This window comes from Triturus cristatus, chromosome 1_2 (assembly GCF_964204655.1).
Source record: "Triturus cristatus chromosome 1_2, aTriCri1.1, whole genome shotgun sequence".
NCBI classification, from domain to species: Eukaryota; Metazoa; Chordata; class Amphibia; order Caudata; family Salamandridae; genus Triturus; species Triturus cristatus.
Genome location: NC_140580.1, coordinates 467,896,516 through 467,921,691, shown reverse-complemented (window position 1 = coordinate 467,921,691; position 25,176 = coordinate 467,896,516). Strand labels below are relative to the sequence as shown.

Genomic DNA, 25,176 nt, shown 5'->3' with positions numbered 1-25,176 from the left:
ATGCTCTCGAGGGCTGAATGTTCCTTCATGTGTGCATCCTGAATGGACTACCTCCTGTATGGACTTCTACTGATTAATAGGAATAGCAGCCATACTCCTTGTTAAATTGTCTGGAAGACAGACAAAACTGTTTTATATGTGTTGTATTGTGATAATACATCTGTGTATGAAGTGTGAAATAATAAGTTGCTTTATGTTGTTAATGTCCCATTTGTTTGTTTGATGATACACATCCTTAAACTAGGAGATTTGGTTTTTGCTTGTTATTGAAGTCAAATAAATTATGTTGTGTATAGTTATATACAGTACCAGTAATTATTTGATATTTTCAAGGTCAGAATTGTGATTCTCTTTGTTCCCACATCTTACTAAGTTTTTGTAAGCTTTACCTTGAGCCCATGTTTTGCTGGGATCATCAGGATAACCCCTCATATTTTTGGAGCTAGAGGCATAATCAGCACAGATGTTAATCAAGAACAAATCAATAACATCATGAGACACAAGCAGGCCAAAATATAAACATAGAACAGGGAACCACGGGGGAAAAGCAAGTCTAGCAGTTGATTTTTTAAATGTTCTTTAAAATCAGTCAGTGCAGGAGAATTTCATATGGAATTCGGAATGTCATTCCAGATTTTGGGCCCAGCATGGCATAAGGCCCCGAAATAGCTGCTATATTAAAAGTGGTGCAACCCAGTAACCTGGCCTGGACAATTATTATCAAAAAGTTGGTCTAAATGGTGGAAGTGTAGCCTTGGACTTCCACGGCAACACTATTGTAAAGAAACCTTTTATCAAGTTTCCTTAGTTTATGCAATCAAAGTTTTCATTTGTAATAATTGAATTCAAACAATGCAGAGAAAGTTCATGACTTTTTATTATGTTTTCTTAGATTATGCAATCAATGCTTTTACTTATGGCAGTAGGGTTCAAATAATGCAAACATGGTTCATGACAATATGACACATTATTTTCATTGGTCAAAAGAAAAGGTGCCCGTACAAATTGACAGAGCAGCGTGAGTGACTAAAGTGATAAAGAGTGCACTTGTGGGAAATACAAATATATATACATTTGACTGATTGGGATATGTTATTATACATGGAAGTCGTAATATGAGTGTCAGAAACCTCAATCAGGATTTAAAATCAGTCCACATATTTTGTTGTCAGCATTTCGATACTTTAGTACAGTTACTTAGAGCAGCGTCATAATCAGGACAAAAGTAAAAATAGGAGACACCAGAGGATTGGGAAGGACCCACAACCATATATGTGTCAGTCTTCGTTGCAAGAAACAGAGGATGTGACATCAGAAGCTTTTTGACTCTTGAGGACATCTAGGGTTGACCATTTGTCCTAATCTATGCTCCACAAAGGCCTCCTATCAGTGGCAAAGGAGCTACAGGAGGGGCAAGGAGTACAAACTAAAGAAAGTAAAGAGAGAATTTCAAGTTCTGTTTACTCTTTGCTCCTGCCTTCATAACCCACAAGGCGAGCGGTCGTAAGGACGGTAGCAAGGGTACTAAAAGCAAACCAGAGGTAGCTGCTGTTACCCCTTTCCCCCCCATAAATGGCATCAATTATGAACACATGTTGAATTATTGTAAATCAGGGCAGCTGGATGCAGGTAGTTCATACAAAGAAATTAACAAACACTTAAAAAATACTGATCTGATAAGTAAGATTGTATAATCACATAAATGTGAACATGTAATCAGCTGCATAACCCTGCTTAGGGTAGGAATATCAGGGAGCAATTATTTACTTACGATGCAGGATAGCTGTCACCACAGTGATGATCATCCATTGACAATGCTCTCTGGCAACAGGTCTTTGCTAACTCATAGTCATGAGCGTTAAAGGCAAAGTGTGCAATCCTTACAAGGCTCTGCAGCTCCACTAGGCGATCTGACCAGAGGCATTCAGCACACATTTGTTCCAACTGAAATAAGGATAAGGATTATTGTAATGGTTGGTGTTTGAAGTTATCATAATACAACAAGATAAAGATTTAAATCTCTATCAATTTGGACATCCATTAAAGCCAAAATTAGTATTTTTTCAGAGGATTAAAGAGCTACTATTGCCAAAATCAAAAAAGGTGCATATTTAATTAAATTCACCCAGGAGCTTTTCTTAGATATTGTTTGTAAAGTATTATATTAGAGGTGAGACTGCAGGTCAAGATGGATCATGATGCAGTTTGTTTTCTAGGAAGTCCATTACATGGTCCCCTCAGTTAATTTTGAGAATGAGAGATGCCAAGCCAGAAAGGCAGGGAAAGTGGCTTACGTCAGACTGGTGCTCGCAATCAAGTTACCTTTTTAGTCTTGGCACCATCCCATTCACTTTTTGTATCTAATTGTTTGCCATGGTGTGGTGTTGCAGAGTAGGCCTCAGAATTCCAGCAAATGGCAGTGTAGAGTGTATCCAAAGGGTATACCAACATAAGGCCAAAAGTGGCTGAAAAACAAGTTACTTACCTTCGGTAACAATTTTTCTGATGGATACAGTATCTGCCTGTAGATTCCTCACCATTTGAATTACCCCCTTGCACAGCATTCCACTGAAACTTTTCTTCTCATCTCTCCCACGTTGACGAGGACATCACAATGGAACAGTTCTGCATACGAGTCCACGTGACGTCAGCGTGCTGGCGTCAGTTACCTTTTTTCCGCACCATCGACGCATAACGTTTTTTTCCAGGGCTCTCCATTTCTCTGAGTTTCTGTGTTGCAAGTCCCCGGGGTCTTTTTGGCTACACGGAGGTAGTCCGGATTCAAGCAAGGAAAAAATGGGTGGGAAAATGTGAGTAGGCGTGTTTGAGAAAGCACAACTGAACTACTCAGATTTGACCTTTAAATAGGAACCAAGCCAACATTAGGCGCCATGTCATGTAGTCCCTAAAAATACACAGGATTTGCACGCCTGTAGGTAACCTAAACTAAGGGATTGGTGTCAAGACTGATTTTGGACACCCCCAAAGGATATGTCAGCCTATAGACCAGCTAGCTTACAGTGCTATCATAAGCCCCCTAACCATACCAAGGAGCCTATAGTTTCTAGCAACAATTGAACATGACAACCCTTGATCCGTCAGGGATTGTTGAAACATTACAGTACTTTTCGCTCAGTAACGTGTGCTCACTTAGTCTAAGAGAGATACACAGACTAAATGTTGGGGACGTTTTCAATAAGCAATTATTGTACCAGCGTCATTCTAGTATAAAACATGTTTGCTGTGACAATCACTAGACAGAAACAAATGTATAAGATTACAAGCACCAATAGAGTAAATAGAAGGTAGAATTCTACCATGGTGCTAAAACAGTGAATATATGCAGGCTTATAATCATGACAGTAACCAAGTGTACTCCTACTATGCGGACCCTACCTAAGTGTACCTAAATGTACCTAGCATGTATGTGGGTGTAAAGCCAAGAATCCCCTAAGGAAGAGCCAAACCAATTACCTGATGAGTAAAAACAAAGGACCCCATCTTAGTCTCGGGTTGGACACCCCCGCAAGGGATGTCAGAACACTGCGTGTTGAAGCTTCTGTAGGCCAGGACCCCAGTGTCTTGTGTCAGCGTGAAAGCATCTCCTCTGTCTCTCTAGTAAAGGTATGGATCTTTTATACCATAAAGATAGCCTCAGGGTTCATACCACAATCGATGTGTTGTGAGTACGATTATGTAAATGATCCAAAACCAATACCTGCAATTATGCAAAGTAGTTCTATCGCCCTAGGATGAAAATGAACATGACTTGTAAACAGAGTATGCTAATCCTGTTATGTACGTCATGTGCAGGGGACTTTTCTAAGAATCCTCATGCACAATAAATCAGGCTAGTTTCAAGGAAACCAATCGACATTTATTCAGCACATAACTGGGTAAAAGGTCAGTGCTAGAACCGTTATGCAGAGCAAGGTGGGACAAATGTAGGTGAAAGTTTGTTTGCTACTTAGGTCTAGGTTGGGGTACATGACAGCGTGAGAGGTGCCTGAGGGAAGTGAGGTGGCAAGCTTCCCAGTGAGTATGCCAGCAGACCCATGGGGCCAACCGGCGCACCAGTAGAGTTAGCTGCTCTGGCAAACAAGCCGAACATCGCCTTACCGAAATGCAACAGATCCGCGCCTGGTGTCGGGAAGGCAGGAATCCCTGGATCCGGTACTGTGGGGTCTGGGACTGCTCGGGAGGCAGCACAATTGCCTCCAGATGCAGCACCGGAGACCCTGGAGCCGGAGGTGGAGTGGCCGGCAGTGGAGGCATCGCATTTCTTGGTGCTGGTGATGACACTGCTCTCGGAGCTGAAGATAGGGCTGGAGTCACCTCAGAAGAAGAGAAGGAGAGACTTCCTCCTTACGATGATGCTGGGGAGCTGGAGACCCCAACTTCAATGTCTCATCCGTCATGATTGACGTAGAGATCCATGGCGCCGCTTTTTTAATTCTTCCTCGACGACTTTGAGGTATGCGGAGTAGGCAATTTGGACTGGGACCTCAACCTCCTTTGACCTCTTTTCTGTGTTTAGCCTTCGCCATAAACAACTTGGCTTCCCTCTCCTTCAATGCTTTTGGAACCATGCACCTACATGAAAAATACTCCCCGATGTCGTGGTCCAACGTCAGACACCACAAACAGTCATCATGAGGGTCAGTAATAGACATCTGACACCCAAATTCCCTGCATGGCTTGAATCCGGACTTCCTCTTTGTAGCTATGTTGGCTTCTGCAAAGACCCGGAGACTTGCAAAAAAGAAACTCCCAGAAATGGAAAGCCCTGGAAAAAAAAGTTACATGCCGACGGTGTGGAAAAAGGGAACTGACGTCAGCACGCCGATGAGGTCTTCTTATGGCTCTGATCGCGTCACGCAGAGTCACGTGCAGAGCCGTTCCATTGTGACCTCCTCATCGACGTGAGAGAGCTGAGAAGAAAGATTTCAGTGTTATGGTGTGCATGGGTGTAATTCAAAAGCTGAGTAAAGCACAGGAAGATATATCCATCAGAAACATCGAACACTAGCTGTATTTACCACGTGCAAGTTATTAAAGCACTTTTATTCACTATCAATCGCTATTGAGTTAGAAGTGACTCAAGACACAACCGCCTGCCTACTATAAGCCGGCATCATTGGTTTAGTTACTAAACATAGCTATAAAGGCCAGAGAACTGTACATTATCACTCTTCTTGGCCCATGGTTTGCCCTGCACTGGACAAACTAAGATGGAGTGACACCAACTTTTACACGCATTACCGAACCACAGGACCAGCTTATCAACATATAGAAACTGTAATGAGCAGCAGTGCAACACAAAACTTTAAAGACAAAGCACTTTGTTAGAAGGGTTATGTCAAATGGGTTATGGTGCCACACAAAGGCTGCTACGTGACACCCATATTCTAAACAGTGGCTCTATAGGAGTCTCAGAATCAGGTCAGTCGATGGCAAGTAAAATTCTGGCCTAAGTTGTTGAAAAATAGTCTTTAAACAATGTGCAGTAATCCTAAATAATCAGCATATGGCTTTAGATGGTGCTACACATACGAAAACTTTCCTTTTGCTACTGCCACTTACTATCCTGCAGGCCAATCCACCAATGAGGGTGACTAAATCACACAACCTCTTTGCAACAGCAAGGTGTTTGCAAAGCAGGTTTGATATACAACAATCTGCCTTCTCGCTGAGAAAAAGCAAAGCTTTGCCTTGATTGTCCTGTTCCACAGGTCTTCTATATCGTGCCTTAGGCCTACATTACAGACCTCAAGCATGACAAGACGTCTTTTGCATATAGAGGTACATGCCACACGCCACACAACTCTATTTCTCCATTGCAAAGCGAATGCTTACCAAAACAGGACAGATCAGGGGACAGATCGATGTAACTGTGGTTTGACCACAGTGCCAGTCAGGGAAACTTTACACTCACCTTCCTAATGTTGGATGTCAGGAAGGGATGCTTAGAAAGTAATTTAGGCAGCACATACTCTCCTCTTTTTACACAGATAATGCTGCCCTACATAATGCGTTCCCCATTTGGAACACTCTGCTTACTCAGTCGCTCACTGAGGAAATTGTTCCCAATTCACTGACAAGCACTCAAATTGCAGACAAGCATTGTTTTCACACTCTGTCATTTGCAATATGAGAAATCTTGACCAGCTGACATTGAGAATGTTGTAATTAACTTCAGAATGCTCCTCAAATTTATTTTGTCTGCTATTCCACATAATCTGTCTGGGGAGTCTTAGAGCTGTTATGCAGTCAGTTTAAAGTCATTTTCGTTTACTGACAAATAGTCGCCAAAACCTACAGTCCCAGGCATATACTCTAGAGATTAACTCCTGGTAATTTTACTTATACTGATGATGTGGTACATTTTGTACTCGCTTCATTACTTAGAGTGCCAGCCTGCTTATTAATTTAATAATTCAAATGGGAACAATTTATTCCAATTAATATTCTGCGTGGGAGGAATTATTTTCCTAAAGTTCCCCTCAATTGATTCACATGCTTTCTACTGCATTCCTCCCAGTTTCTTCACAATTATAGTATGGGCAGATTAAGGAAACTTTATTTATCCACCAAACTGAAGTCATCAAACTCATGGATACACACCTGTCTTACACTGAGCGATCCATGGACAAATCTACTCCTTCTGACGGCAGGGCTCATTCTGTTAATCCTTGCTCTTCCTCTGCTTCTACTACCTCAGTTAAACAACACTCCTCCTCAGCTTCAAATAAAAGACTCAAACAGGACCCCAGTCTCCAGAGAAAGTACCCTACCCCATCTCTATGGAGATTTTACTGGTGGAGAGGACCGACTAACAAATTCAAAGTCTTGATGAAAAATGGTCTATTATTGAGAGGACGGTATTTGAGGCAGAACAGCAGGTCAGTGATCTATAGGATGAAACTAACAAGATTGTGATTCTGAAAAAAGGGATTCTTCAATTAATAAAACAATCAGAGGATTTAGAAAATAGGAATAGGCACAACAATTTGCGTATTTATGGACTTCCAGAGGAATTGAATGGAGAGGATCCAGTCTCCTACGTTGCATCTTTTTTACCGTAGTTATTGGATCTTCCTCCCTCCACAAACTAAAATATACAGCGATCACAACTCCTTTCTACTTCTGCTCCTCATACTAAACCTTTATGGTGTAATCATTTTGTTTCAGGTGTTTACTGACCTTTTACTCAATGCAGCTAAATCCAAAAGGCAGGTTGACTGGTCTGGCAGGATGTTTTTTTATCATGCAGGAACTTTCAAATGCACAGCTAATAGACGGAAAGACTTTCTAAGCCTTCGAGTGCTGCGCTATGCACTTTGGGAGCTCGTTATGGCCTCTTTCATCCATGTCGCTTCAAGGTCACTTACCAAAACATAAATACGATGTTTAAAGTTCCATCTGCACTTAAAAGATTTATAAACGCTCACATGATTGACAGTATGGACACAGCTGGCCCCTCTAACGACTTGTGAACTTCATAACATTTCTTTTGGTTTGAAACTTGTTTATTTTGCTACGATGTTTATCTTGAAGAGGTTTATATGCAAATCTCCTTTTATCTCTCCTCATATGGGTACACAAATTATAGGATTTACCCGAATCCTCTCCTGTTCCGTTTCTGGTGAGTGGCCCTTGTAGGATGTGCTATCTGAATCTTTGTTGTCACCACCCCAAGATTTCTTCTTGTTTTATATCAAGTTATATGTTTTCAGTCATCAGTTTGTGACGTGTGCTGTTTTACCTTGTCCTATTTCATGTTTCCTATCTTCCTGTTTCTTTCCTCTTTTTCTCTCGGTCTTATGTTGAATGCCATTTGTTTTTCGTTATATATCATGTTCTTTGTCCTTTACCTTATGATATTTGCATTCTGTAAACATTTCACACTTTGGATTGTCCTCCTGAATTCTTCATATTTGTTTTTTGCATGTCACATTCAGGATAATTTTATGGAATATAAAGGGATTTATTACCCCTATAAAACAACAGAGAGTGTTATCTAATTTAGCTAACTTTAATCCAGACTTAGTTTTATTACAAGAAACTCACCTAAATTATTCTGAAACATTAGAACTTAAACATTGTTGGCTAGGCTCTGTGTTGGTGTCTCCCAATTCTAATATAAAACTGGTGTTATAATTTTATGTCGAAAGAATTTAGAACATAAAGTTGTTTCGCAGGAGACTGATACTGATGGTAGATAGCTTAATGTCAAATTACTGATTAACACAATACCCGATAATTGTTTTTAATGTTTATGCCGCAACTCAAATTGATTACAATTTCTCGCCTCCAATTTTACACAAATGCCTTTAATATAATGATTCTTATTTTATTTTGTGTGGTGATTGCAACCAAATTATGGTTAGACAATCCTCAGTTGGGTTTCTCCCCCACAAGATGCACAAACTGCTTCACTCCACTGTTTCACAAAGTGCTTTAATTGATTCATGGAGACTCTGTAATCCCACTTCACAAGACTATACTTTTTATTCTAATACACATGGTTCCCTTACTTGATTAAACCACATTTTCATTTCCCAATCCTTAGCACAAAATATTATCCAATCTACCATTAGCCCCATCATCCTTTCAGACCATGCTATGTTAATCACAAATTTGGACTTGGTACCTTCTCAACCTCACATGCGTCGATGGTGTTTCAACAAATCTTTGTTAAAAGACACTCAGTTTTCCTCATCTTTCATGTGTTTCATCTCTGAATTATTTTCATTCAATGAATCTCTGGACTCTCCACCTCAACTTTTATGGTATACTTTTAGAGCTGCTGATCATGATTTTATTATTGGATATGTATAAAAAAATAATAAAACCCATGCTAAAGAAATCTTTACTGAAATCCATCAAAACATTAGAACAGAAATACTGTACCTCCAAATCAAATAATGATCTTTCTTCAAAACCCCCTTGAGGCCAAACTACATTTTAATGAAATTTCAACTAAGGAGGCTTCTTCAATATGAAGCTGCTCTGTTAAAGGATATATTGGAGGAATTATTACAGTCTACAAAACTTTATATACTCCTGAATCTCAAGTACATTCTGCTCATGCTGAATAATATCTCCAGCATACCCCTAAATCTATTCCTACACATCTCAGTTTTAATTCTTTAGATCTCATATTACCAATTTGGGAATTTCTCAAGCACTAATGCTCTTGCATAAAGGGAAGACGCCTGGCACGGATGGCTTCACTGTAGAATGTTTTCTTCACTTTTTAAACATGCTTCTAGTTCACTTATTAAAATTATTCTACTTTTTTACAGAGTCGGTTACACTTCAAGCACATTCCAAGAAGCCCCAATTTGTTTCATACATAATAATTCCAAAGATTCTGCTCAATGTAAAAACTATATAACTATATCCCTAGTAAATGTTGATTGTAAAATATTTGCAAAAATTCTAGCATCTTATCGGTAAAGAACAATCAGATTTTATAATGAGAAGATTAGCGTCTGACAATACTCGTTTGTTTCTTAATTTTTTAGGTAAAGCCCCTCTTCTTAAATTCCTGATAGCAGCAATAACTATTGATGCTAAAAAGGTTTTCAATTGGATTTATTGGGAATTTATGCTTAAATCTTTATCTTTGCATGGCTTTGGTCCTAAAAATATTGCCCTAATTTCACTCTTGTACCATTTTCCTAAAGCTTCAGTATTAGTTAATTGAATAGGTTCCTGAAAGGTCTTGCACATATGTTCCCACCTTCCCCCTTCATTATGCCTCAGGTGGACCTTAATTTGGTTCTCACCTTTCTGATGTGTATTCCCTTCGAGCCTCTTCATAAATGTCCCCTCCGGCTGCTCACCCTCAAGACAGCATTTCTAGAGGCAATAACATCTGCCCGAAGGGTGAGTGAGCTGCAGGCTTTATCATCTAAGCCTCCATTCCTGTCTACATTTCCAGACAAGTTGGTGTTTCGCGCTAGGGCCTCTTTCTTATCAAAAGTGGCAAAACCATTCCATGTGGGCCAATCAGTCACCATGCCCACTTTCTACGCTCCTCCACATTCCTCAAAAGAAGAGGAGCGACTCCACAGTCTGGACTCAAAATAGCATTGTTGTTCTATTTTGAGCGCACAAGAGAGTTCTGAGTGGACAACCAACTCTTTGTGGGGAAAGCTGGAACGAAGACGGGTCGGGCCCTACAGAATCAAACCATTTCGCACTGGGTCATTCTCTGTATAAAAATCTGCTACGCACTAGCCAAGAAGCAGCCCCCTGAGGAATTAAGGGCTCATTCCACCAGGACTGAAGCTGCTACCACTGCATGAACAAATTAAGTACCAGTCCTAGACATCTGCCAGGCAGCAATGTGGGCGTTCCTGCACACGTTTACCAAGCACTACTTTCTGGACAGTCAGGTCGGAAGGAATGGGCACTTTGCCAGTTTGGTCCTGCAGGACTTTTTAATCTAGAATTTGTCCTCAGCCCACCACTGGGGATGGTATTGCTTCGGTATCTATTCAAAGGTAAGGATGCGACTAAATGTCTTAGATGAACAAGTTACTTACCTTTGGTAATGCATTATCTGGTAGAGACAAGATCTAACCAAGGATTACTTACCGACCCACTCAACCTCCCTGCTCTGCGGACAAGTTTTTAGGGTTAGAGCCGATCCCTTTCAGGGCCCTAGTTTGAACACACCAGTGTCAATGTACGTCATGGCTCCGTGCTCCTGGCGTGGAAAGTTATGAAAAGTAACAGGCACCAGCATGCCGAGATGGCGCCTATATAGTTGAGGTGGATGTCACTTCCAGTGCGAATGCCGCCGCAGACGATGCTCGGAGCCAATCGACACAGCCTACTGCATGCACGGGTACTGCTAATGCAAAAATCTTCCGGACCCAATCTGATGCCTGGGAAATTCAAAGGTTTAGGAACCTGAGGCTAGTTCGTGCCTCTACCAGAAAATGCGTTACTGAAGGTAAGTAACTTGTTCTTTTATCTCCCACCCTGAAGTGTCCCTTTGTGCGTTGCTTACAGAAATTATCTATTTCTACAAGGTTTCAGGATACAAAGTTAATATAGATATTAGACTTCCCTTAAATAAATATACAACTAAACAGTCCTTTAACACCTCTTCTTTTTAATGGGCCTCATCTAAAATAAAATATTTAGGCATCTGGTTTACACACTGTTCAGTATTCTGTTACTATAAACTACAAAGTATGCCTGACTCAGAGTGATATACATTAATTGAATCATGAAATGCACTATTTTTGTCATGATGAGGACGTTTGGATTCAATTAAAATGACGCTTTCTCCGCTCGTACTCTTTATCATCTCTATGTTGCCAGTGAATATGTTTAAAACCTTCTTTAAAATGATTGATTCTATGTTCAAAGTTTTTACGTGGTAATAAAAAAGCTAGAGTCTCTCCTTCCCTACTCAGAAAATCTAAGTTAGAAGGAGGGTTAAACTTCCTTGCTTTCAGTCAATATCATAAAGCTTTAGGATTGCACCAAGCATCTCTTATAACAAATTCTCCCTATCATCCTCTTTGGGTAGATATAGAAAATAAATTCTTTCACTCCACAGGAAATTCTATCTTTTTCTTCTAAATCTCCTTTTACTTCTCCTACTCTTTTTCGACACTCTTTGCTTTGATCAATATATTCTGTTCCTAATCTTTCCCGATCTACCTTCTTAGCCATGCCTTTATGATAATACAAACTTATTACAATACACAATAGATCTATCTTTTGGAACTCAAGGAAGGATAAAGATATTCATTATGTTGAAATCTCAACTGTTTGAAGGATATGCACCCATTACTTTTCCCCATTTCAGGCAAATATTTAATTGTCCTCCTTTTCATTCTCGCATTTTTCTGCTTATCAATGCTATCCTAGATGGGTTTTTTTCACTTTATAGGATAATTCTTTCTCTATAAATTGCAATTCGGCGTTTTCTAGAATCCTTCCTTCTTGTTCTAAAGTTTCCATGATTTACAAGTTTCTTTTACCTCCTAATCTCATACGTAGCAAGTTCAAAACTGAATTCCTTTGGGAACATGATTTAGGTATTACCTGGAATATTCCATTTTGAAATAAGATTTGGCTTTGTATTTTTAAAATCTAACACGACTCCAACATTATTTTTTATTTATCACAGACTTTACATTACTCCAAGTCATTGTGTAATTTTTCCACTGAGGCATCTACCAAATGTTGGTCTTGTGCCTTCCCCAATAGTAGTATTATGCAAATGTTATTTTGGTGTTCCAATACATTATCATTTTGGTATAGAGTTTGGGATCAAATTACACTGGTATTTCTGTTCTGTCAACCTTTTAATATCCTTAATCTCTTTTTAGGGACTTTAGCTAATTCATTTTCTCTCCACTATCCTAAAACCAAATTAATTGATGAATGTTTGGCAATAGCCTTACAGCAAAAGAACTGTCATCGGGAAGTACTAGTTTTAAATTTCATACAAGAGTTAGTGGGACTCTGTTTGTCATCAACATAAATTGAATACTACTTATGCATCTTTCTGTATGTATTTACATAACAGAGACTCGATATGGTTACCATTAACTACCTTTCTTCAAAATAATGTTAATAATGTTTCTATTACTTCCAGAACTTGCTCTAAAAACTTCCAAACACCATGGATTTTTAACTCTCTGTCTTTTTCTCATTATTGACTATTGGTATAAATTAATTTGTTGTTCATAATATTTCAGTATTATATGCTTTTATTGTATAGGATGTGAGGACTTTACTACATATTTACACTATCCTTCTCTTGTTTTATTTCCCTACTTTCCCTTCCCTCCCTTTCATTTGGAAAAAACTCTAAAAAATATTGTTTTCTTTCCTAATATAATGTTTTTGGTGTAAGTGTTTGGATAATATCATCATTTCTTTTTCAAATGGTTGAATCTAATTACACTTATTGATAAATAAAGCTTTTCAAAACACAAAAACCAGGACAGATTACATATTAAAACATTTATCCACCTAAAGAGAAACAGTTTATTTGAAAGCGGCATGTATAAATGAAAACATACAATGTCCTGTTTTTCTTGATATTGAAAAGTACATGCAAAAAGCCTTTCAGGAGAAAAGACGTTGTGAGTTAGATTACTTGAATGTGACCTTTTTAACCACTCTTCACCATGCACCTTATTTAATCACGTTGAAGTTAATGCACCCATTTGTAGCACCACTATTTGTTTGTTCCTTTCTATTGCCCTTCCTACCTGGATCCCTCTCTGTGGTCTGTTCCACTCATGCACTTTCCCAGCCACTCCGTGCAACATGGTGGCCAATCCTACCTCCTGTGGTGGATATCTACTAAATACAACCCAACAACCACTTTCGGGAGAGAACTTAGCAAATTGTTAGCCTTCTAAAATTAGGTGACAGGTGTCAACAATGTCTCCTATTCAATTCACTGTGGGGTTACAGTCAGATTACTCTACAGAAACACCCAATCAGGAAACAACTGCAACCTCTTTCTAAATTAGGCATATGTCTTATTGCTCCTACAACCAGAGAGTAGTGAGAGTAATAATAAACAAATCCATCAAAATGACTATTAATACAAAGAACACATCATTCCTCAAACGTGAACATTTTACTAGGAATGAGGGACCCAAAAGTAAAGATACACCGAATTTAAATAATTTGTGAACCAATATTTTACAAACTAATTTCATTATAAAGATGGTGATCACACTTTGAAGCACAGCCCCCGATTATACGTAAGACACCAGTACACGTCTTACTATTTGCTTACACAACAGCGTTGCTCACAGTACAATTAATACATTTCATTGATTTCTGTCAAACATTAATAAAATCACACATTAAAGACGAATAGATACAAAACTGATTTTGTGATTGATTTCACTGCAAGTAACTCAAGGCACCCTTTAAAACACATTGATTGTGCCATAAAATAATCCCAAAGTAATATTTCCCTATGAATCAGCAGTACATCTCGTTCCTCATATTACATATTAACAAGACAAGAACATAGTGAACGGTTTCCCTCAACTATGCAATAAATAAAAAAAGACCAAGATCCTTACTGAATCTCGCAGGTGTACTTTGCCCTTGATCTTTCGGGGTCGATAAAATTAGCACAGTTTAATTGGTTACCTATAAAATGACTGTAACTAGTGCTACGAAACCACTTCAGTGGTGAAAAAGCACTTTGCAAAATACTTATGCCATGCTATGTGCCACATGCTCAGTAGCTGTTCCTTGTCAGGTCTTCCACATTTGATGTGTAATTTCGCCCACATCTCAAAGACTATTTAAAGATCTATTTCTGCATAGTTTTGAAATTTGATCCAGAACTGCGAGCTCTGACACCTTATCTTCCCCAAAAGTTTGCTCTGTCCCTTTCCGTCTAAGAGTAACTGTTGCCAGTAAAATACTTTCACAGCCTGTTTGATTGCAGATGTTCAGAGAAAATATGGAGGTTTGCACCGTATTGCATATGTCTCATGCCCCTGCCCTTGTCACACACATAACACCCCCACAGCTATCCTTTTTGCCAGATAAAACACCAGGCTTTTATTCGAATTTTCATTCAATTCACAGTTGCCACTGAAATTCCCATAATGATGCAAAATCAGGCTATCAGTGCTATACACAATCTGGCAAAATATGAACAATGAACATGGCAGAGGGCAATTTCTTTAATTTTTCAGTAACTTCTGTGGTTCAGCGACATAGCGAAAAAAAGCTACGTAGATATCAATATCTGTTGTGTTGCTATAAAGCCAGCTGCCCCAGGATCCATCCCATGTCCTTCCATTGCTCTGCACTATCTTGTATTATACTCCTAGTACTTGGCATAAAGGGTTCAAGGGTGAAGCATATACAGAAATATTGACATTTGATACCTTGAGAGGTAACAGTAATCATGAAAAAATGTATCATGGGAAACCTACGGTTAGACATGAATGTAGCCACTTAATACATATGTTCTGGTTCCTACCACTTTCTTCAGTTTAATATATTTCGAAATAATTCAAATTTCGGATCTATTTTCGAAGTATTCAGTACTTGCAAACGCCCTGGTAACAAACATATTTTTTTTAAATAGCTGAAATGTCGGTCAATATTACTGTAATTAGAAAACTAGTCTTTTTTTGTAATTACTATATGTTTTAATTGCATTTTAACATTTAAAATACAAACAATTCAATAAAAGAAATACTTACTTGTGAGAGAGTAGGAACGGTGAAATCCATGAATCCTAAACCATTGCAGGAGTACATTTCTAAAGCAACGAGAATCCTTGTCATTAGATTCTGCCCCTCATTATTGTTCTAACGAAATAAAGACAAAATTCAGGATTATTTCAATTTAACAAGAAGATATTTGATGTCAACAAAATTAAAATAGGTGAGACTTTATCATTAGTTATTAGTAAACATAACATTGTGATTAAATATTTACAATTAATCATTTCTTCCAATATTTGCATTTTATTCTGGTCTTTTGTGTGCACTTAAATCCAGAAGTATACTAACGCACTTTTGGTTCTAAAGGATCATGGGAGGAAATCAAGTCTTAACTCAGTTGAAAAGGAAGAGATTGAGCTTGAACAGTAGCGGTCCATGGAGGGAGTTCGGTGGGCAGTGAGGCTAGGCGGGGGAGGGAGAGGGTGGGGAAATGTAAACACCGGAATATGGATGAACGGAGGTAAGTAAACATTTAAATAAATAAAACAAATTCCTTTGCGCGCGCTGCATCGAAAATGCGATGCAGCGCGCGCAATGAAATTCGTTTTATTTATTTAAATGTGTACTTACCTCCGTTCATCCATATTCTGGTGTTTACATTTCCCCACCCTGCCCTTCTCCCGCCCGCCTCACTGCCCCACCGAACTCCCTCCACGGACCGCTACTGAGCTAGAAGTATTTACAAAGGCCGTCAAGCTGGGTCGGCTTCTCAGATACAGCGGCCGGCTAAGGTAGCTTTCTCAAAGTGTTTCTGCATCAAACTGAGACTTAAGGTCTAGGTCTGTATACTTCCTGTGAAGAGGGCAGGGTGACCCTATCCCGACCCCCACCCCCATGATGAACAAGGGGCGCACAGAACTCTTCAGCATTAAAATCTATATTAACACATGATTTTTATAGGAGGATTAGGGAATCCAGTGCTGGATCTGTCGACTCTCTGTGGGTTATTCAGACCTTCCAGAGGCAACAGGATTAATGAATCCTGAAAAAAGGTTTTTTAAAAGAAGGTTTTGGCACCTTACATATGCAATGCCTGCTGTGCATGGCGCATGGCCATCATCAGCATGGGTTGGTCAACCCCTGCTGCGCATGGCCAAAGGCAGTGCACAGCGGGGTTGGCCATCCAAGATGGGATAGGCACATGGCTTTACTGCAACCAGATCACGACCCCCAGGCATGACTAGTGCAGGTCACAGATAGATTTGATATGCCCACATTCGTGTGAAAATATTTTTTGTATAATTTATGTTTTGAAAGCAGTTCAATGAATGGCTTCCCCTGCTCAGCATATTTTCAATACAACACTTAAAGTGCCAAAAGTAAAGAATCTGGCCATTATATAACCCAAATTATTCACAGCAAAGCATACTTTAATGTAAAGTTATTTGAGAGTCGATTCATGACAGAAGTGATAACTATTTATCAAATTGAGTGAGAGAGAGAGGGAGCGAGAGAGTGCAAGAGAGATGGAGAGGCTATATCATAACAGACAGCAGTCATATCTATCTTTTTAAATGTCCTTATCCTAATCCAATCAAAGCGAGCCTTACCTCATCCTCAGTTCCCAGTTCTGGACCAATCTGTTGCTGAAGTAAATGTTTCACTTTCACCCAAGTAGTAATAATCTGATTTCTGACAGCAATGGGCACCACTTCATCTGGTAACTTTCCATTTGTTAGATCCAGTACATGTTCACAAATCTGCAATCAAAGAAAGCATGCGGTTTTCAATATAAAATAATGCTGCGGAGTCACCTATCAGAAAAAAGGGGGCAAATCCAGGGTTCAAACATGTTATTTATATATTACCTACTGGTGGTCACCAGTAGGTAGTTATAATTTGGACTGAGTTTCCATAGGAAAAGCATTTTTTGTTTGGCTAATAACCTTGACAGTTTTTATGAATTGTCACAACATTTTCAAAACAAGTGTGCCAGTCACCTCAACTGTTGTCTGGAAAGTTTTGGGGTGATTCGTTAAGCGGGGGAAGAGAAAGGGGGGGATTGTCACAAAACATGCTTTCCCCAAGCAATTTCCCATAGGGATTTTAGACACGTCTACAGCCCGAAAGCAGAACGGAATTACACCAGATTTGGCAGAAAGCAAGATCTTGGTCCAGAAAGAGTGCTTTTTGTAATTTGGTGTAAAACTAATCAGTAGTTTTGGAGTTATTAAAGGTTATCTTCCACTTCATTTTGAAAATCTAATTCACTGGTGAAATATTGGTGAAACTGGATTAAACTTGTGGAATCTATGTTATGCATGACGAATCAAGCTGTGCGCCCGACACTGGGGTGCTACCTTGCTCCATATCTGAAGTGTGTAACAAGTACGTGGTTCAGGGCAGACCACGCATTTGGGCTTGCACGCAAACTTAACTTAATATAAACAAATTTGAGGATTAACAATGAAGAAACCGGTGTGCACTTCGTCACCCCCCCTTTTTTTGAAAGGGTCTTTTCCTTGCCTTGAGACATTGCAGTACACTAAATCTGCAGCCTACCCACAGCACAATGGTCCTCACTGGAGTAATATGTCTGAAACACACATGTAAATGGTGCAAGTACACACGCCTGCCCACAAATGACATTTAATTCCCATGCCGCTAGCATCAGCTACCATGGTCTTACTGAAAAGTTAAATAAGCCTACTTGGGTAAAACCAATTTAACAGAACAGGTTTAGGGACAGAGAAAACACACTGGCGCTGAATGGCAGCATCACCAGGTACAGAATCATTATACCAGCAAAAAAAAGTACTGTAAGAAGGCACAATATCCTGGGTGACTACAGAGAAAAGTCAAACTTTCCTGCAATCATCAATTGCAATCAGATGTACACAAGTAGAGGTGCCATGGGGAACCATGAACAAAATGGCTTTTCCTTCTTGAGACCACAGAACCCTTGATGTAGACAATGAATTACATACACCGGACTTTCTGTCACAAACTACGTCTTCCCACATTTTAACCATGTTTCTACTACCCTACACAAATATTTTTGGAGGAAAAAGCAGCATTGTGCTACTCGCCCCCACCACTCTCAGCAGTATTTTCTCCTCTTCAAATACAAATATGTATCATCCTTTTATCCCCTTCTTTTTCTGTTCTGAGCATTTATGCCACTTCCTCCCACACAAAGCTGTACTCCTCTCTACTCTTGATATGAGTGGAAATCAAGCCCCTTATTGACAGCATCTTTGACTCAGCCAATATCAACCAGGGGCATAACTCAGGCCGCTGCCGCGCATGCCCCAGCCCTTTATGGTGGCTCCCAATCAGCCCAAGGTCAATTAACATATATGATATATATTATATAGGGAAACTCTAGGCCACCTCATCATATTCTGCAGGGTAGATAAATTTGTGTAATGCCACAGTGCCAACTCAAATGTCCAGTCAGCCACGTGCACAGACTCAAACCTGGCAGTTGGCAGTTGGCTGCGATAGAGCACACTCTGCATTCTGTAAATTCCCTTGGGTCTGCATATACCTTAGAGATGAGGGAAAATTTTGCCCAAATGGCAGCCTAGGATTGCCCTGGCTCACTTGGGTGCTTACACACCTGAAGAAAGATGTTACCAACATCCGGCAGAGAATGGGTTTCAGAGCCCTATTTGCTCTAGCACTAAAGCAGTGAAAAACAAAACTTTACTTTTCATTACTCTAATGCCTGTGCAGTGAATGACCAGGATGCAAACCTTTATCCAGACACTTTAGAAATTAATGTGGTTCGCATTAGCAAAACAAAAAATTATTAGTCCACCTAATATGGTGCTGTATTAGCAAGAACAGCAGTTCCTCCTGCAGGACGGAGGACTGTCGCCCCCGCCTGCTGTGAGTACAGCAGCTGCAGCGATTTGATTTAGTAACGTGCATTCACTGTCTCCTCTTGGAGGAGGATGCCATTCCTACTACTGATTGGCAGCAGGAATTACTTGTCTATAGCCTAAAATGGGCATGTATGATTGGCCGGCTGTCTTGCGACGGACGGCCTGACACATGCACTAAAGCCTGCACTTATGTATTAGCAGAGGGAAAGCCGGGGGACTGCAACCACAGGCTCTTAATATGAAAAGGAGTGCTGCGTGAACCTGTTCCAACCAATCATGGAGCTACTCTCATGTTGAGAGCAGCTCCAGGATTGGTTAGGGTTCATTGGTGCTTTACTTCAGGCTCCATGTGTTTCTTCTGAGAACAGAGTGGACTGCCGATAGTGACCACACTGTCATCCGCTCCACTCAACACGCATGCACAGACGTCACCCAAGGATTACACTGACACTTTCATTGTGGGTGAAGAACTGCTGCAGGTTTATTTCATACAACATAAGTATGACGATAAGTGGGTTATCTTACGGGCGATCCTGGGCAAGCAGCCCCTCGCTGCTCCGCCCGCCTGGCGAGCCAGCACACACGGTGGGTCGATGCCTGGCAGTGCGGCACATATTTTCAGATCATCCACTGGATCACGTGATCTGTTTACTACTCCCGCCCCTTTTGACAGGGGCGGAGCGTGTTGTGGCACACCCCCGGTTGGTCAGGCCCCCCAACCGCCCGAAGGACTAACGGGCGCCGTCGCGGTCTTCCCAGAACCTCCTTCGGCTCCCGGACCTTGGCTCGGGCACCCTTACTGTGCCTGACAGGGGTACCCTTACTGTACCGCCTGTCGCAGAGGTACCCTTACTGTATCCTTCTGCCTCCAGATCGCCCTGTAACTCCGCCGGTAATGCAACGAAAAACATTAAAACATTCCAATAGCGCGCTGCCTCCGCCGCGCAGGGTAAGCGGAAAGGGTGGGAATTCGCGTGGCCAGGAGGAGCGGCGCAGGAACCAGAGGCAGAACTGAGGGGGTGAGGCGCCTAAAAGGGGGGGTCTAGCCTCGCCCACCCTATTGGCACGCCTCCCTAAGGCAAACCCATTGGGGGCCTCCCCTCCCCGAGGCGCGGCCTCGCTACGAGGCGAAGCAGGGGGGGGGGGAGGCTCCGACAGGCGGCCACTAGAAGGCTGCCCTGCTGATGTCCCTCTGCGTGGGACGCGGGCAGCGGCATAGTGACCACACAGTCATCCGCTCCACTCAACACGCATGCACAGACGTCACCCAAGGATTACACTGACACTTTCATTGTGGGTGAAGAACTGCTGCAGGTTTATTTCATACAACATAAGTATGACGATAAGTGGGTTATCTTACGGGCGATCCAGGCAAGTAGCCCCTCGCTGCTCCGCCCGCCTGGCGAGCCAGCACGCACGGTGGGTTGATGCCCGGCAGTGCGGCACATATTTTCAGATCATCCACTGGATCACGTGATCTGTTTACTACTCCCGCCCCTTTTGACAGGGGCGGAGCGTGTTGTGGCACACCCCAGGTTGGTCAGGCCCCCCAACCGCCCGAAGGACTAACGGGGCGCCGTCGCGGTCTTCCCAGAACCTCCTTCGGCTCCCGGACCTTGGCTCGGGCACCCTTACTGTGCCTGACAGGGGTACCCTTACTGTACCGCCTGTCGCAGAGGTACCCTTACTGTACCCTTCTGCTTCCAGATCGCCCTGTAACTCCGCCACAGCTCTGGGGAGGCTTCCGTTGCTGCCAGAGCCCCCCTTTCTCCCTTCGCTGTTATAGGTGCCCTGCCCCTGCGAGCCAGCTTTTAGTGGGCTAAATTATGGGTCCTGTTCTGTAACCCGTAAATGACGGCATTAATTTGCAACATTACTCAGAAGCCCAGGGCAGACTAACAAAGGATGTCTTTTGGCCCCACTGCCGATCAGCTTAGACGTGAATGGTGTTCCTAACTTTCTTAGCGATGCCACTGCAGATCTTCCTAACGTAATTATGGGAAGATCTGGCACCTACATATGGAGCCAGAATTGAACCATAGCTGAAATGCTTCATTCCATCGCTTCCCTTCATATCGCAGCACGAAGAAAGTTTAATTTCCACTTTGTCTACAAAGGTGATGTATTGATAACTCCCGTTAAAGCCAATATGACTGACTGAGCTGCCGAAGAATACATATCTCAGCTCGAGGACCCAAATTTGTGAACGTTTCCCAACTCCCTGGCTCCAGGAAAGGCTGAGCGAGAAAAGCAACACCTAAATCGGTTTCTCAGGCTGGAAAATATGGCATTGGTGAACTAGGCGCTAATGGACCTGCAATCCTGTTAAGAATTTTCAATTGGCCAAATATGGGGCCTTCCTGGCTTAGAATTGTGTTCCCAACAGCTATAGCACAATAAGCAGGGTGACGGTATCATGTGAGTCCACCGCTTTCCCTACGTATATAAACACAAGCTGACATCACGGGTATCTAATGAGGGGAAGGGCCCTTAAAGCTGTGAGCATCAGCAAGTATGGGGGCAACAGCCTCTGTCTATGTGCTCTCACCCAGCACACGGGAAACATATGCTCACTGTCCCTGGCTGCTTCATGTCACTGTCTCTGAATGGTTACTGCTACAAACCTTAGCTGGTGACAGCATTGTTGGCAAGTGATTCGCTGAGACGATCCCACCTTCCTACAGCATGCCAGTCCAAATAAATGAACAATCGATAAAACTGCTAACTCTGCCATGCTTACCTTTTTGGCCATTGACTCCCTACTGTCAAATGTCAGTGGAAGGCAGCACATCTCTGGTCATGCTCATTTCAGAAGGTGTTAAGCCCTTCCCATTACTAGAAAGTTTAAGTGCAAAATTCAAGAGGTATGGTCGCTCTCTGCTCTCTCAATTACTACCATGTAGATGAGGGCCTGCCATTCTGGGGTATCAGGTTGAAGTATGCACAGGTAATTGACACTCATTCTGGGGTGTCTGGTTGAAGTATGCACAGGTAATTGACACTCTCCCACGTGCAGTGCTGTGAAACGTTTGAAGTAGTTCATCAAATTCAGCCAGCCCCCCCCCTAGGTGGAGGCTTGCACTCCCAAACTTCTGCTAGTGTAAAACCCGGTCACACCTCCCGTGCAGTAGAATTTAGTAATTCACGACACTGACAACCCCAGGGGCCTGATACTGGGCTGTGTATATGCGGCCCAATATCACCATGAACAATTAGCTTGGAGTGGATGGGTGTTAACCTAGACTGGCTGAAGGCAGAACCTTTGACAATCACTCCTGACAAGATGTGCCAACGCAGGTAGAATACAGAGTTATCAAGCCCGCCTTACTTCCTTTCCCAGTTCGACACAGGTCGAAGAAGATGCCCCTTCCAGAAAGGTCATGGCCTTATCCCTGAAGCCTTTCCATACAGCATTCTACCGGAAATCTACAGTATTGCTTTGTAAAGCTTTTTCTGGTTCCACAGTTAATTATGTTCGATATGCTCTCCCCCAGTTTGCTGTGTGAAGAAGAGTGACCCCAAGGGAAAACTGCCTCTTAGAGGTGAGACCTAGGGGAAAAGACCTGCCTTGGGTCAGCTCACTGCCACTTCTCCAGCGCTAAACCGGACAAGCCCGCTACCGGTCCGGGTAAGGCTGCCCCCGCCAGGCGAGGTCAACCTGGTGTCTCGCCCCGAGGAGCAGAGATGGGGGGCACACTCACCGCACTATCTTGCAGCTCCCGGACCCAAGCAAAGGACATCTCCAGACGGCGTGTTCAAAAGGCGAGGTGGGCGACAATTCGCGTGGCCAGGAGGAGCGGCGCAGGAAGCAGAGGCAGAACTGAGGGGGTGAGGCACCTAAAAGGGTGGGTTTAGCCTCGCCCACCCTATTGGCACACCTCCCTAAGGCAAACCCATTGGGGGCCTCCCCTCCCCGAGGCGCGGCCTCGCTACGAGGCGAAGCAGGGGGGGGGGGCTCCAACGGGCGGCCACTAGAAGGCTGCCCTGCTGATGTCCCTCTGCGTGGGACGCGGGCAGCGGCATTCCGAAGACACCAACCGGATGAACCGAAGTCGTCAGTGAGTACTTTTGTTTTTTATTTATATAAAGTACATTATTTCCCGGTTCGCAGGGAGGCATGCACAGCCTCGCGCTGCACAGGGCCATGACTCTGTACTTCATGACAAGCTGCTCTAGCACAACATACGTTTTACTGAGGCCTTGGCTCAAACTCACCCTTGAGCGAGCCTTCAACAACAGGGACCAGTGACTGTGGTTGAAGAGGCTCCAGTGCAGCCTGCCTCTGGAGCTCCTCTAGGGAAAGAACATCCAGCTTCCGAGCCCTGGAGAGGCTGACCCCAGCTACCCACCCCTGCCTTTAGTAAGGTACAGGGAACACTGACAGTTGTAAATTCAAAAGGCCCAAAGCTTCTGGGGCTCCGGATGATGTTGCAGCTAGCACGGAGAGGCCCAGAAATTCGGAAGGTCATAGGCAGAGCTGAGAGGCCTGGAGCTCTGAAAGGTCGCATTAGCAGGCAGGAGTGAGAGGCCCAAGAGGCCGAACTCTCTTCTGAAATGTTGTAGTTCAGTGCATAAAAGAGCATTATTATGGCGCACCCTAATACTTTGCTGGCAGGCAGAAACGTTTATGTTTTTCCCTACATATATAGCGCACCCTGAAGCACAGCTTTCTAGGCCAGGGGGACAGATACACACTTGAGCCTTACTGCCCCGATCCCCACGCCTCGCTTCCTTGTTTTCTGGACTTCTGCCCTCGATTTAATCTCTGCTGTGCCACCCAAGAGTCAGCCCCAAGCTGTCCAGTTTGCCGTCTTTGTCCCACCGCTAACAGCCAGCACGGTGCCAGGAACGAATCAGAATCCCTACCGCACTGAGGTGCACACTAGCCGCAGCATTCGGTTCAGTACAGGGCAAGAGACCTCTGGGCAGGGACCGAATGGCCAGTTGGAGAGTTGCTATCACCCAGATTGGCACGGATTATGTCACCGGCACAAGGAGCCTCACAGGAGTGCGGCCATCTTGGAGCCAGGCACTCTGGCACCTCCCCATGTTGTTATATTTTTGGACGTTGGTAATGCATTGGCATTATCTGTGGATTGTTTAAAGATTGCCAACATTCCACCACTGCTAGCGTGTGAGGTGATGGCTACAACCTTTTAAAAAACAATATGGTTGAAGATATGCTAGGCAAATGGTTTCAGTTTGCTGTATATAAATGAAGGGGGAACTCAATATGCTGCCTCACCAGCACACCATTATGCCACTATGACAGCCTGCCGCAATACAAAGAGCAGATATCAAAATCTTTAGTTTTTTTAGAGCTTTATTATAACTCTTCTCGGTTTATCATCGTAGGAATATTTTAGACAATATTTTATCATACAAGTATGCAAATATTTCAATATCTATGCCAACTAAGCAATATTATCAGCTGGGGAGAGACTTGTGGTAACTGAGTGCCCTAACATAACAATAAGTAATGTTTTACTTGACAAGTCTTTGGAGGTGAGATTTTTCTTTTGTCTTGGAACTGAGAGATGCACTTGCTATATGTTCTTTTGCAATGCTTCTATTTTCTCCAAGAATGCCTGGCGCCATATCAACGGTGTAGAGACAGCGTATTTTTAGGTTAGTATGACATCTCATTGTGATATCTGATGAAGTTTGAAGTTTATTGGTTTGTATAGCGCTGAATCACCCATGAGGGTAGCTCAGCGCTTAGACAGCAGAGAACATCAGAGTAAAGAAATTTAGAAGAGATGAGTTTTTAGCAGCTTTCTGAACTGAGGTAGATTCTGGCAATGGCGTAGATGAAAGGGTAATTTATTCCAGAATACAGGAGCAAGGTAAAAGAATGCTTTGCCTCCACTGCGTACCTTTTTTACCCTGGGAATGGTGAGCAGAAGTTCCGAGCTTGATCTAAGTGCTCGTGCTGGGGTGTATAAAGCTAGTTTGCTCGAGAGATACGAGGGACCTTGGCGATTGAGAGCTTTAAAGATAGTGCAGCCTATTTTGAATTTAACCTGCTTTCTCACCGGCAGCCAGTGTAGTTGGTTAAGAAGAGGTACAGAGGGTGTTCTGTTGGGGACGTC

General features: G+C 42.5%; 1 protein-coding gene across 1 annotated transcript in view; it reads right to left on the bottom strand.

The window, feature by feature from the left end:
• CFAP46 (cilia and flagella associated protein 46) overlaps nt 1-25,176 on the bottom strand; it is a 1,240,276-nt gene that overhangs the window by 756,467 nt on the left and 458,633 nt on the right. The window contains exons 21-23 of the mRNA XM_085606190.1: nt 16,805-16,954; nt 15,231-15,338; nt 1,772-1,944 (exon numbers count right to left, since the gene is read on the bottom strand). Of these exons, the coding sequence (XP_085462316.1) occupies nt 1,772-1,944; nt 15,231-15,338; nt 16,805-16,954 (431 nt within the window). The remainder of the gene's footprint in view (nt 1-1,771; nt 1,945-15,230; nt 15,339-16,804; nt 16,955-25,176) is intronic.